Source organism: Tachysurus fulvidraco, chromosome 5, assembly GCF_022655615.1.
Source record: "Tachysurus fulvidraco isolate hzauxx_2018 chromosome 5, HZAU_PFXX_2.0, whole genome shotgun sequence".
NCBI lineage: Eukaryota > Metazoa > Chordata > Actinopteri > Siluriformes > Bagridae > Tachysurus > Tachysurus fulvidraco.
In genome coordinates, this window is record NC_062522.1 from 10,591,942 (window position 1) to 10,605,389 (window position 13,448).

General features: G+C 40.0%; 1 protein-coding gene across 3 annotated transcripts in view; it reads left to right on the forward strand.

Annotated features, from left to right (window-relative positions):
- Nucleotides 1–13,448, forward strand: part of cachd1 (cache domain containing 1) — a 77,548-nt gene that overhangs the window by 50,994 nt on the left and 13,106 nt on the right. For all 3 annotated transcript variants that reach the window (XM_027146903.2, XM_027146904.2, XM_027146905.2), the window contains exons 6-17: nt 2,732–2,876; nt 3,019–3,235; nt 3,370–3,519; nt 4,954–5,187; nt 5,714–5,863; nt 8,238–8,361; nt 8,490–8,607; nt 9,616–9,784; nt 10,641–10,783; nt 11,965–12,146; nt 12,435–12,545; nt 13,174–13,296. In XM_027146903.2, coding sequence (XP_027002704.1) covers nt 2,732–2,876; nt 3,019–3,235; nt 3,370–3,519; nt 4,954–5,187; nt 5,714–5,863; nt 8,238–8,361; nt 8,490–8,607; nt 9,616–9,784; nt 10,641–10,783; nt 11,965–12,146; nt 12,435–12,545; nt 13,174–13,296 — 1,866 coding nt within the window. The remainder of the gene's footprint in view (nt 1–2,731; nt 2,877–3,018; nt 3,236–3,369; nt 3,520–4,953; nt 5,188–5,713; nt 5,864–8,237; nt 8,362–8,489; nt 8,608–9,615; nt 9,785–10,640; nt 10,784–11,964; nt 12,147–12,434; nt 12,546–13,173; nt 13,297–13,448) is intronic.

Genomic DNA, 13,448 nt, shown 5'->3' on the forward strand with positions numbered 1-13,448 from the left:
GTTTGGTGGGAATCAAAACCACACCAAGATCTCAGGGTATTATTCGTTTAATCATCTCGGAGCTAATTACTCAGTACTCAACTATTACGCAACAACTATTACTCAGTAACTACACTAAAACTAATAGAAAGGCTCTGTAGTTATAAAAGTGAGAAATGAGAACAATTTCAGTCTTTGTGAGGTTAAAGAGTAATTTCACAGATCTGCTTATAGATTTTAAATATTCATCAGTCTGAGGATGCAGATAAATATACAGTATAATGGCAGCACAGTAGTGGGTAAAGTTTCCACCATACAGCTCCAAGGTCCCAGGCCTGATCCTGACTTCTTTCTATTGGAGTTTCACATGTTCCTCCGGTATCCTCATGGGTTTCCTACATGTTCTTTAGTTTTCATCCACCTCAGGAAAACATACAATGCTGACTATAAAATGGAGTAAATGTGTGTACATGGGCAGTGTTGGGCAATAACGCGTTACAGTAATGCAGTTACTTTTAACAGTAACTAATACTCTAACGCATTAATTTTTAAATAAAGTAACTCTGTTACCGTATGGTAGCCTACAGTCTAACCAGTTTACCACAGCGACGCATTGTAGGATCGGTGGATGCCAATCGCTGTAAACAGGAAGACGCCGCACTGTGGGAGTGTTTCCATTTATTCATGTATGTGCGGCAGTAACGGCGAGTCAAGACGAGAGCAAGACGAGTTTCTCTAAGTGGAAATATGCTCATTATTTCTTTAAAAAAGTAAGTAAAAAGTTACTTTTAACAGTAACTCATTACTTTTTTGGTGTAAGTAATCAACAAAGTAATTGAGTTACTTTTTGAATGAAGTAACTAGTACCTGTAACTAGTTACTATTTCTTAGTAACTAGCACAACACTGTACATGGGTACACATTATGGCTTAGAGTCCAATGGGTGGTTTCCCACCTCACACCCAGGATTGACTCCTTGACCGTTCTGAATAATTTAGAAGCATATTTTAAATAAATGATGCACGTTATCGCAAGCGGCCATCTTCTGATCGTTAACCGCAGTGTATAATAAAGATAAACAGAACTGTGTTTGTAATAATTTGTTACGACTACAGACTAAGCGAGTTGACGCTGAGTGCAGCTCACAACCTCGATCGATAGGAGTCTGACTAGGTTCAGGCTCGAACGTATTAAAAAAGGGTTTGGTCATTATTCCCCACAAAAGAAGTCTTCTGGATAAATGGACTAGCTGTTTTAGGAACTCCTGTCTACTTGGAGAAGAGGGTGATGGAAAGTGAGTCACACGGACCTGGGGCCATGGCCGGATGGAAAATGAGTCATTTTGTATTTACAACAATATTACAGTGTATAGAAAGTTTAGTGAGATTTAAAAAATAAAGGTGACAAAAGCAAGCTGCATTAGGGTGAAGGAGTAATACTAGTTTTGTTTCCTTAATAAAAGTTGATGACCAAAACCATAATTCTTTAGTAATTCCCCACCACAGTGTTAAATCAAAACATAGCTTTTATGCTGGGATTTTTTTTTATTATTTGTACTAAAATGAACTAAAATGCTGAATTCAATCAAAAGCTTCTCTACAAATGGTACTTATTGAATTCCTCAACAAGAAGAACGTTTCCTGGAGTGCCTATTGGGAGTAAAGGCATTTTTATAGGCAACAACAGGCTTGAGGTTGAGCAGTAAACACAGCAAAGGCATCCTTTATAAGAGTCAGCAATGGAAAAAACAAGCAGCAAATGATTTTCACTGCCATTCTTCTGTAATAAATACACCAAAAACACGCCAGCATGGTGTCCAGCGAGTCCACTGGGGTTTGTAGCACTGTGTTGTGTACAAGGGGCAGAGTTTGATCCTTAGGAAGTTGTAAAGTTTATTCTCTGGTTTAATCGTCTCTGTGTATTTAGCTGGTATGCAGAGTTTCCTCAGTATGGCCACAAGAAATCATCTGAGGGGAAGTGTGGGATTTTTTGAGCCTCTTCTTCGCTCTTGTTCTTTTTTCATTCTATTGTCTGAATGAATGATGAGCATTATTTTCTGGTAGTCTTTAATGGATACTCATGCAAGCACACACACTAAATGCCTATAATCTAGGGGCAATAATGTACCTTTGTACTCCTGGCTCATTTTCCCAGTTGCTTTTTTTTTCCAGTTTGTTATGATTAACAAAGTCTTAAGGCTATGGGGGTCACAAATGAAGGTTATTTTTATGCTAGGGAGTGATGCAGAGTATAGATCCTGCGTCCTGTTGGAACAGTGGTCGCATTACTTGTCGCATTACTTCCTGTTTCTGTGACGAGAGAAGCATACAGACTACTGAACTGTCTAGTGTCCGAATTTTACAAAGGTAGTATCGTCTCAGAAAGAACACAAATGGAGTCTTTTTTGTTTCCCAGTCAGCAAATGGCTTCAGATGCTCCTAACGTGACGCTTTATCAGAATCCAGTGAATTTTTAAAATGTTGGAAAAGTAAGAGTGTCATCAGGTATCTTGAAATGTTTTTCCTTATTCTGCCTCAGTGCCTGTTATAGCCCCATTTTTCTTCTGATATGTAAGCTCCGAGCAATGAGTTCATGAAGTGTCTAATGTTCCAGCTGGAGGTTAAGCTAGGTGGACACCATTACGCCACGAGTCCTCCTTTCACTCATTCTTTCTTTAATTACTTCTAAATTTTCAGCCACTGAAGGATCTTCTCAATGGTCTGAAATGAACACTGCTTGTGTTTTTTGTCAGGCCTGTGTATGTGACAGCGGTGAGACCTCAGTCGAAGCATGTGGTGGTGCTCGTGGACCACGGCGCCTCTGTCAGTGAGACGCAGCTCCAGATCGCCCGTGACGCCGCTCTCGTCATCCTCAACTCCATCGACGAACACGATAAAGTACAGAACACAGCACAGCCTGCATGTGTTAAGAACAAAATAGTTCAGATATACAAGTTAGAATCATCCAGATCTTATGAACAGTCGTGAAAATGCTACTTAGAAACATCCCACATCCTTCTGTCCGTTTTGTCCGCTGCAGATCTCAGTGTTGACGGTGGCTGATGCGGTTCGCTCTTGCTCCTTGGATCAGTGCTACAAGAGCTTCCTGTCTCCTGCCACCAGTGAGACCAAGCGCAAGATGAGCACCTTCATTAACAGCATCAAGTCCTCAGACAGTGCAACTCAGCATGCTATGGGCTTCCAGAAAGCCTTTCAGCTTCTAAGGAACACCAGCAGCATGGGCAGACCCCACAGCAGTAAGACACCTGATTCAGCAAGAACCTAGATCTGAACTGTGATCCTCTTACAGCTTTGGTAATGTGTATCTCTCTCTCTCTCTCTCTCTCTCTCTCTCTCTCTCTCTCTCTCTCTCTCTCTCTCTCTCTCACAGACACTGATATGGTGATAATCTACCTATCGTCAGGCGTCACCTCTCGAGACTCCTCAGAGCATGAGAAGAGAGCCACTCTAAACGTGGTCAAAGAGGAGAATCGGCACCTCAACAACTCCGTAATGATCCTCACCTATGCTCTTATCAACGGTAACACACACTCCAGCCTTTTCTTATCCTCCATCATGACTTGTCCTTTACCAGCACGTTGATCTCGGTCATTGATTAACTTTGATGTGTGTATTCGTGTACGCGTGCATCTACACGCTCTTAGTTCTGACAAAAATTTCGCTCTGTCCGTTTCATCTCCCCGTCTTCGTGTTTGTGTGCGTGTGTGTATATCATAAGAAAGCCCTCTCTCTTTTGTCCTCCTCACCTGGCTCGCTGTCTCTGCATGCATCATCTTGTTATTAACATGCATTAGCTGGGCATGAGGAGAATTAAAATGCAGGATGATGAAGGAAGGAAGAGAAAAGCAGCAGAACACATCAAAGGGCACTCAGTGACATGAAAGAGTGCAGAGGGCTTTTTGTGTCAGACGACAGAAATATGATTGGACTTGATTAGCATGGTTGTGTATGAAGTGTAGAATTGTGCTGTAGCTCTGACGAACACACATGAGAAGAGATCAACTCCATTGAAACAGAATGACAGCTCGGAAAAGGTTAAATCGGACGACTGGAAGGAACACGATTCTAAAAAAACTCAAATATGAACCCATATTTCACATCGTATCATAGTTATTTATTACAATAAATACCATCAATCCCAAATCCCTTCACATTCATCTCCAAGCCAAGTGCCTTCTATTAAATGTCAACAGTTTTTTACGACAGATGCAGGTTTTACAGCTGCCCTGTTAGTAGTTAAAGGATTATTAGTTCCAGTTGAATTCATCATAGCTATGCCTTTTGTTTAGTAACAAAATTATGACTATAAATGTCCCACAGTTTATTTTTCAGGGATTCAGAGATCGTTAGAGGTTTTCATCAGCAGCTTGCAAATGTATTTATATACAGTGGTGCAAATATCTATTAATCAGCCAAAGCATTGTCCCCTTTTTATAGCAGGAGAACCTCATTTTGGTAGACTTACATTTATATCTCATTTTATACAACTGAGCATAACTGAGTGATAGGGGCCTTGCTCAGGCGCCCAGCAGTGGCAGCTTGGTGGTCCTGGGATTCAAGCTCACAACCTTCTGATCAATGGTCCAACATTTGAGTCACTAGGCTACTACATCCCAGTCTACCACACACCATCAGAAATTTTTTTCCAGCTAAAGTAGCAGTTTTCTGAATCACTGAAGGGGAAAGGTCTTACTTCTGCATCCTGTATTGGTTATTTTAGTTTTGTGGTATCTTTTGGAGAAAGGTTTTTTTTTGTTTTTTTTTTAATCAGTATATTTTTGAGCCTCAGTCTTGTGAGGAAACTGCTGACTAGGTCAGACATCTGATTTATTGTCAGGTTACTGACGTATTAGGATTTTTGTGGCAGCAACGTTGCCACATCTATAGAGAGACATGAAAATTAGGATCGATGATGATTTTAATAAAAAAAACACAAAATGTTTCTTGCACACAGAGGGCGTAACCGGTCTGAAGGAGTTGGCCTTTATGCGTGACCTGGCAGAGCAGAACTCTGCAAAGTACAGCATTTCAGATCGTACTACCCTCCCTGTCGTGAAGGGCAGCATGATGGTGTTGAACCAGCTCAGTAACCTGGAGACCAGCGTGGGACGTTTCTACATCAACCTGCCAAACCGCATGATCGATGTGGCGGCTTTTAGTCTGCCCTATGCTGACCAGATGGGTGATGGTGAGTTAGAACACAGCCTGTACTGTGTCTCATATTTATATTGATTGTACTCTTTGAAACACACACACACAATATAGGAGTAGTAGTATAGAATATCAGGAGTATATGTGAACAATAATAATCCTGGGGTGTCCAGTCTTATACACATAGTGCTGGTGTTGGTGCAAATTTTCATCCCAATCGAGCAGAATCTGCACATGAACCTGTTGAAATCCAAGATTAACTGATTTAAATGTGTAGAATCTGGTGTTTCTTCTGCTTAATTGGATGAAAACCTGCACCCACCCCTGCTTTGTGGATAAGATTGGACACTGTTGCTCTAGTGTCAGGTAAACCTGGAACAGCATCTGTGGTGCATTTAGCCCACTAGAGAATAATGTGATTTTTGCATTAAGGTTGTCAGTTCAAGCTGCTCGACCCTCCGTTTCGAACCTGGTTCTGATGCATCACCAATCAGTCCAATGTTTTGATGCCTCAGAGTCATCACATTGTTTATCACTTTTTTTTTTTTTTTTATTTCCCCTAGGCTTCATTATGACGGTCAGCCGACCGTGCTACTTTGGGAACCTGCTGCTCGGAGTCGTGGGAGTGGACGTGAACCTCGCTTATATCCTCGAGGACGTCACCTACTACCAGGACTCGTTGGCCTCATACACTTTCCTCATAGATAACAAAGGTAGGAGCACTGATACGGTGGGGTTCCATCAGTTTGCAGCAGGTTTTGTAGTAACTTGCGCAACATGATGCAGCACAATTACCTCCAAAGTTCTATTTCGGAAGCAACAACCCTGTCAGACATCCTTCAGCGGTGCAGCTTTAAGCTTTAATTTGGCTTACCTACAGCTGACCCTCACTCAGAGGCCTGTTAGATCAATCGAGCAGTCCATTAGAGGAAATTATCTGTTACAAAATTCCAGGCTTCTTGCCAAAGTGGCTTCCTTTGCAATGTTTATGTAAGGAATAGAACACAATAGGTTTTGCTGTAATAGAAAATAATCAGCGACCGCATGCTGCGATGGTGTCCTACATGACTTACCACCCCGAAGGATCTTTTCCGATAACAGCGTGTCTGAAAGTCTTCTATGATACATATACCACAGCGGTTTACCAGGACAAACTGTTTCATGTATTACATTATTATTATTATTTTTTTATCAATTTCATGTTTTGTCTAAAAAATACCTGTTATCTTTTAAATCATATCAGCTATAAACAGTTAATACCTCACGAGACCTTCTGTTTCTCTGTGAAGTTATAAAGGCAACAAAATGCAGCTGGTCTTAATAACAAGAAACCTCAATTCACTTCACACCGTTTCCTGGGGTGGAAAATTTAGTTACAGCTTTACCTCTGGTACACACTACAGACTCCCTCCCTCAATCCTGAAATGCTAAATAAAAGGTTCTTCATAAAAATAATCACATTAACAATCACACGTTTTAAAACCGGTTTATATGGAGTATTATTCTATTTGTAAACGGTTACCATAGAAACGATAAGGGTATTAGAACGTAAACATTAGCATTTAGCCTGATTCTGCTTGTACTGTTATATAGAGCTGATGTTATAGAGAAGAAATGAATCCACATCTTCTGACCAATCAGAATTGTGAATTTAACTTTTTTTTTTTTTAGTCTGCCATAAAGACTAGATGGCACACATCACTTCCGACCGCAGCAGACCTGATCTCAATTTGTTATTGCTGAAAAATTCTAATTTGTAATAATCGACATTTCTTAATCAACATATTTCCAGCTTAGGGTAAATTAAATAAGATGCTATAGTGAATAAATGAGCAAAATATATGCTTGTTAGAGCTCATTCTCATTTCCATTAATGAGGCTAAGCTTGCGATCTCTTGAGAATCCGAAGCTCCGCTCTCCAGGTAAGAGGATGCTGCATCTGCCGTCTCCAGCTGCCCAATAAATTCATAGTAAACCATAGCCAAGGCACAGCACGGACGATTAAATGCCCCTTGATCGACCTCCGTGTTGCTATCTAACGTTATCAGATTCAAGGATTCTTGCTACCCGTTTGAAGAACGTTGCATGAATTCAAACACAATAAAGCAAAAACGGCAGGAAGGTGATACAACCGAAATTACACTTCAGGTAGTAGAATACTGCAAAGTCACGTGTTGTGAACTAGTTATTTACAATGCGTACGTCATAACAGAATAGAATATTTATTGCAGGACTGGATGCAAATTATATAGGAGTCACAAGATAATGACTGTATGATGAATGTCGGTAGGGTTACCGGTCGAGCCTCTTATGGTTTCAGTGCATTGCTTCATTGTCAAGGTTAGAAGATATTCAGAAATGCTATCGCACTTTCCATGTAGCAGTAGATACAGAGGTGACAACGTATTTTTTGTATAAAAAAAAATCCCTTGCTACAGCATTACAGAAGACATCTACTGTAAGATCAACAAAATGTTATAAACAATTGCCAATGAACTGACCCATTAGAAACAACAATTTATGAAGGAGATTTGTGGCATATGTAAAAGATGCATTTGGAGTTACTTTCTTTTCTTGATTGAATTTAGACCTCAGAATTCATGAGCCTCAGTTTGATGAGCCAGGAAAAAATAAGTGGCTGGGACTGTGGTCGAGAGGAGCTTAGAATTAAGTAGCCAACAAACAAGACTTTTGCCTTGTTGTTATTTGCTGTTGCTTGGTGCACATCTGGAGGAGGAACTAGAATGACACACTCGATTTTGGTGTGGTATTATTTTTTTTCTCTCTGCCTGCTACAGTTTTCTAGTATGTTTTCTAGAATAATGTGATAAAGAGAAGCCCGTATGAACATTCCAAAAATAACAATGTAGCTGCACGAGCTATAACGAAAATCACTTTTTCTATGTAATACAAAGATTATTTTTACTAGACTACGGTTTAATAGATTTGACTGAAATTCAAAGTAAGTGTCAAGATAGTGAACTTTCATTAAATAGCTGTTATTGAGTTTTGGGGTTAATTTGCATAATGAGTTTTACTTTACCTCATATATGAGTATATCTAATACTACTGGATTATTGTTGTCAGGTTTCACCCTCATGCACCCATCCCTGACTCGCCCGTACCTGATGACTGAAGCCCCACTACACACAGACATCATCCATTATGAGAACATCCCCGGATTCGCCGCTGTTCGCCAGAACATCCTCAGGTGAGTGGCTGCTTCATTGTGGTTAACAGCATGATGAAACATTTTGTAACGTAGCTTTCAAAAGGTGGAGGGAGTTATTTTATACAAGGCTATTGGATGATTAATGACACTTTATTGTTCTGTGGCAGTTTGCCTCTGGGGAGCCAGGTGATCTCTGTACCCATCAACTCGTCTCTGTCCTGGCACGTGAACCGTCTGCGTGACCCGAGCCGAGATGCCTACAACGTCAGCTACGCTTGGAAACTGGTATTGGCACTGCAGTCAACACTGCCTCCTTAAATCTGTGCAGTTCTAGTTTAGGGCAGGTTAGATAGTAGACAGAAGAAGAAACCATGGACTTTCAGCTCAGTCCTCAGGCTTTCTACATTCCCACATAGTTATATTTGAGAACTTTTGTAACATTTCCAAGCAATGCCATTTTCCCACTAGGTTTTAGCTTTATTTATATCTCACTGTGCATTTCAGAAAGTTAACCTAAATTGCTAGGTTTGGCAGTAACATGAATCTTTAATGAATCTTTTCTACTTATCTCAGCTGTCCAACAGTGTCGTCATGAGCAATAAAAAAAAAAGAAAAAAAACCTGTACTGTTCTTGGTGCTCTACCAACTAATACTAACTCTTTTCTTATAGGATTTTGGCTTGATCGTATACATAGACCTTGACCCGTTTGTGCTAGCTCGAGGATACGTTTTTGATTGAAACTATGACGCACTACAAGTCGAACTGAATAACTGCATCTGCCAAAAGACAGAAATGGACATTTAAGTGAGACATAAAATGAAAACATATTTCAGCTGCTATGCTTTCTGGAACACTCTGCCTTAAGCTTACCTTATTAACTCTGTCTTCATCTACCAAGTGTTTCATATAAAGAAGACCGTCGAAGAATTGCGTCTTCGTGCCAGAACACATTTTTCAGACGAGGTGGCTGTATTACAAGCTCCGGTGTTTTTAAATCTGGCTCATAAAACACTTTTTATTTTGAAAGTAATCATGTTTGAAATTAAAGAGACTTAAGACTTTTGAGCTAGAGTGTGTGATCAATGTGTGTGTTGCTGTCTGTAAATGCAATAGCGTAAGGTAGGATACTTAATATTAGTTAAATCTGACCTAACGTTTTCCATTGGTGCCAAACACTTCAGGCAGCACTTTGTAACACTGATATCAGATTTTACATTAGCATCGAAATATGTCTGTCATTTCCCCACCCCAACTCCTATAAATCTCATTTGCTTTTGGTCTGTGTTGTGTAGGTTCAGGACACGTCGTTTATCCTGTGCATAGTGTATGTTCAGCCTGAGATTCCTGTGAAGCAGCTGAAGAACCTGAACACAGCCCCCAGCAGTAAGCTCTTGTACCACCGACTCGACCTGCTGGGCCAACCCAGCTCCTGTCTGCACTTCAAACAGCTGGCTACCGTCGGTAAGCAGCCTGAGAGCTAAATCACACCGTTACAATGATGCACTAGGAATTTATCCAGACGCCAAACTCCAACACCGAACACCAATTCTGTGCACCAAAGTGGTGTACGGTAAAGGCTTGTGTCCTAGTGATTTTCTTGTAACAGATGGGTGAATAATTTAATCGTAATAATTTAACACAACACTATTGCAAAACGACTTCTGTATTAGCTAACAATTACTCATAGGACAAATAAGCAACGAGAGGGTGGTGGGATCCATTATCCAATGATGTATCGCCTTTATATGATATATATTTTGTCTTATATATTCCTTTCTTCCACTTATGAATCACCTCATATTGTTTATTAATTTAGTTACATTTAATGTTGGGTAACATCAGAAAAACACAAGTAATCATTTATTTTATAGCAGGTTTTTTTTTTTAAATACAAAGCAGTGACACTGGAAAGTCCTTCCACAAATGTTTTGTCTCCTTACAGAAAACTGTACTACATTAATGATTAGAATTTATTTGTTTGTTTGTTTATTTATTTAACAAAAAGGCTGATATTTCACAAAATGTAATATGTGGAGTGTCTGCAATGAAAGTTATTGTGAACGAGCTGTTAGTGTAGTTTGTACGTTCATACAGTAATTGTTTGCCAATACCGATGGTAACATAACCGTTAAAAAACTTCAATAAAACCATATTCATTGCATTATTAAAAAAGATATGCATTTTTACAGTATGAAGAAATAAGAAGGGATGCACCATGTCTGAATTCGGCAAAATAATGTACTCGGATTTCACATTACTGTGCCTAGAGGAATTACACCATTCTCTACGTGTATTTTAAGCCGTATTTTCTCCACAGAGAGCCCAACCGTGATGTTATCAGCCGGGAGTTTCTCGTCTCCTTATGAGCACCTGAGTCAGCCTGAGACCAAGCGCATGGTGGAACACTACACAGCTTACCTGAGTGATAACACACGCCTCATCGCCAACCCCGGCCTGAAGGTACACATACACACTCCCTTCTGAGTGACACATACACACACACATCTCAGAGCCAACCTGAGCCTAAAGGTATACACACACACATGCACGCACATTTATTTACGCTTCACTGTCTGCTGAGTGACAACACACACACCTCGGCAGGCCTGCAGGTACACAAACACACACAAAATCATGTAATGAAGAAAAAATGACTGAAGAAAGGCTGCGACGGAACAGATTGGGACTCTATTTGTATGTTTGCGTAACAGATGGAATGCGGTTGCTTTTTATGATTGGAATAATAGCCTTCTTTACAAACACTAAAGCGTGATGATACATGCCTCATAGCCAAGCCAGGCCTGAAGAAAAGCACACACTCCCCACAGCCTGAGTTACACAGTCCAATTTATGCCAGTAGCTGCATACAAACTTGAAATTTGTGAAAAATGTGTCCCTGTAACCTTGGGAGCCAACTTATGTCCTCACTTGTAATAGCGTTAGCAATTAAACTATGCGTACCATTTTAGTGGTCTGGTTTCCCCAGCGTTATAAATGCAATCCAGTTTTTCTAAATTAATTCAAACGAAATAAAAAAATAAATCATGTTTTACACAGTGTTTTTTGTATAGTCTGTCTTGCGTATCTGCCTCTGAGTTGGTTTGTTTGTTTGTAATCTAGCTAAGTTGCTAACTATAAAAAGTACAGCATTAAAGTACCAACTAATCCAGCCTCCTGACTGAGTGAGTGTATACCACTGACTCTTCTTTTTTTTCAGTACTTTTATAATCAAATTGGAAAGTATTGTATAAATTCTCATGTCTTCACCCTGCTGAAGTCTATACTTTCTCAAAGTGGGATCATTTGCACTGCAATAAAAAAGATGAGCCGTTCGAATGTCAGTAAAGCCAGAATACTAATTGTGTTACTGGATAGTTATTAAAGTTTGACTGATGTGTTCAAACATGAAGCTGCCAGTTGTGGTGAATTTTAATCAAATAAGCATCACGGCGGTAACTCTGACCGGCTAACACACCAATAATGTGTTCTAAACACTTTTTAGAGACCTGAAAACTCTATTTCACATCCACACTTTGGCCTCCGAAGGTCCTCCTTCCTTCTTTTCTTCTCTTTTTTTTCTAATATTTGAACAGATTTGATAAAAATTTAGTTTGAACTCAGATTTTTTTTTTTCTTCTTAGTCGTCTGTCAGGAATGATGTGATGGCAACCAGTCACGTGACGGACGAATGGCTGAGTCTCATGGAGCTGAGCAGCTTGAACTGCTACATTGTGCGCCGTTACATAGCAACACCCAATGGGGTGCTGCGGATTTACCCCGGCTCACTGATGGACAAAGCCTTTGACCCCACTAGGAGACAATGGTGAGATTAGGGCCTGAGGGCACAGGTCTTCGTGCTCTAACACAACACCAAAAGCCTTCTAGACTCCCTGGGTGCTGGTGATGATCAGCAGATTTAAAGACCTTAGACTCTGTGAACTGCTGCTTTTAATGCAGCTTTAAACCTGATGTTTTTAGTTTCACACAGTTTCATTACTCGTGTCCAGTGCTGATTGCAGGGCATTGATACAATGAGTAAACGTTACATGGCATGGAAGCCATTTTTAATTAGTATGAACTGATTTGACATTTAACACTTTTGTTTTTATAGGTATCTGCATGCTGTGGCCAATCCTGGTTTGATCACTTTTACTGGACCGTACCTGGATGTTGGTGGAGCAGGCTATGTGGTCACCATCAGCCACACCATCCACGCCTCGAGGTCAGGACATGCATTACTTATAGAGAATATGAAAGCATATAAGCTCTGAATCAAAGCTAATTTTTATAGGCAATGAAGGAACATTTATTTGACAGTTGCTCTCTGATGCTCATTACCAAATGAGAAATGTACAGTGTTTATATGGAACGATTTTAGATTTTGAATTGACATTTAAGATGTCTGCTCGGTTGTTGACGTCTAAAGTCGGTATGTTTAGCTTTTAGTACGAGGTATTTAGTCTATCACTTGTTTGATCTGTTGATCACCCACCAAAAAAACCCTCATCTAATCCCTCAGTGGGTTAAATGCTGTTGTAGTATGTATGAAGGATTATGATGAAATTAAAGTTCAAAGTGAAGCATGGTGGTGGTAGCACCATATAGTGCGGATATGTTTTGCTTCCTTATATATACACAAAAAGTATCAGGTTTAAAGGTGATAGACATATCAATTCTTTAATCATTTTTTTCAGCCAAATATTAAGCCCAGGGTTTGAATAGTTATGCAAATCTTTCTATTTCATTATCTTTCACCAATGAATAATTAAAGCAGAGTTTTCTAACCCAGATGTGTAATGCTCAGTCCCTTTCTCCTGTCTCACCTTCAGTGTCTTTCCTCTTGCATTTAGCTCTCAGATGGCCCCAGGCTATGCAGTAGCAGTAATGGGCATCGACTTTACCCTCCGCTATTTCTATAAAGTCCTGCTGGATCTGCTGCCCATCTGCAACCAGGACAAAGGAAATAAAATCCGGTAAGCCTGTCCCAGCTGCTTTCATCATCTCTCTATTTCAGACTGCCAAAATCCCACTCTCTGCCTCTCCGAGAGCTCCAGGAAAATGGCCAGAGGCCCTTTAAAACTTTATATATATATATATATATAAATCTAATCAGATTATTCTGTAT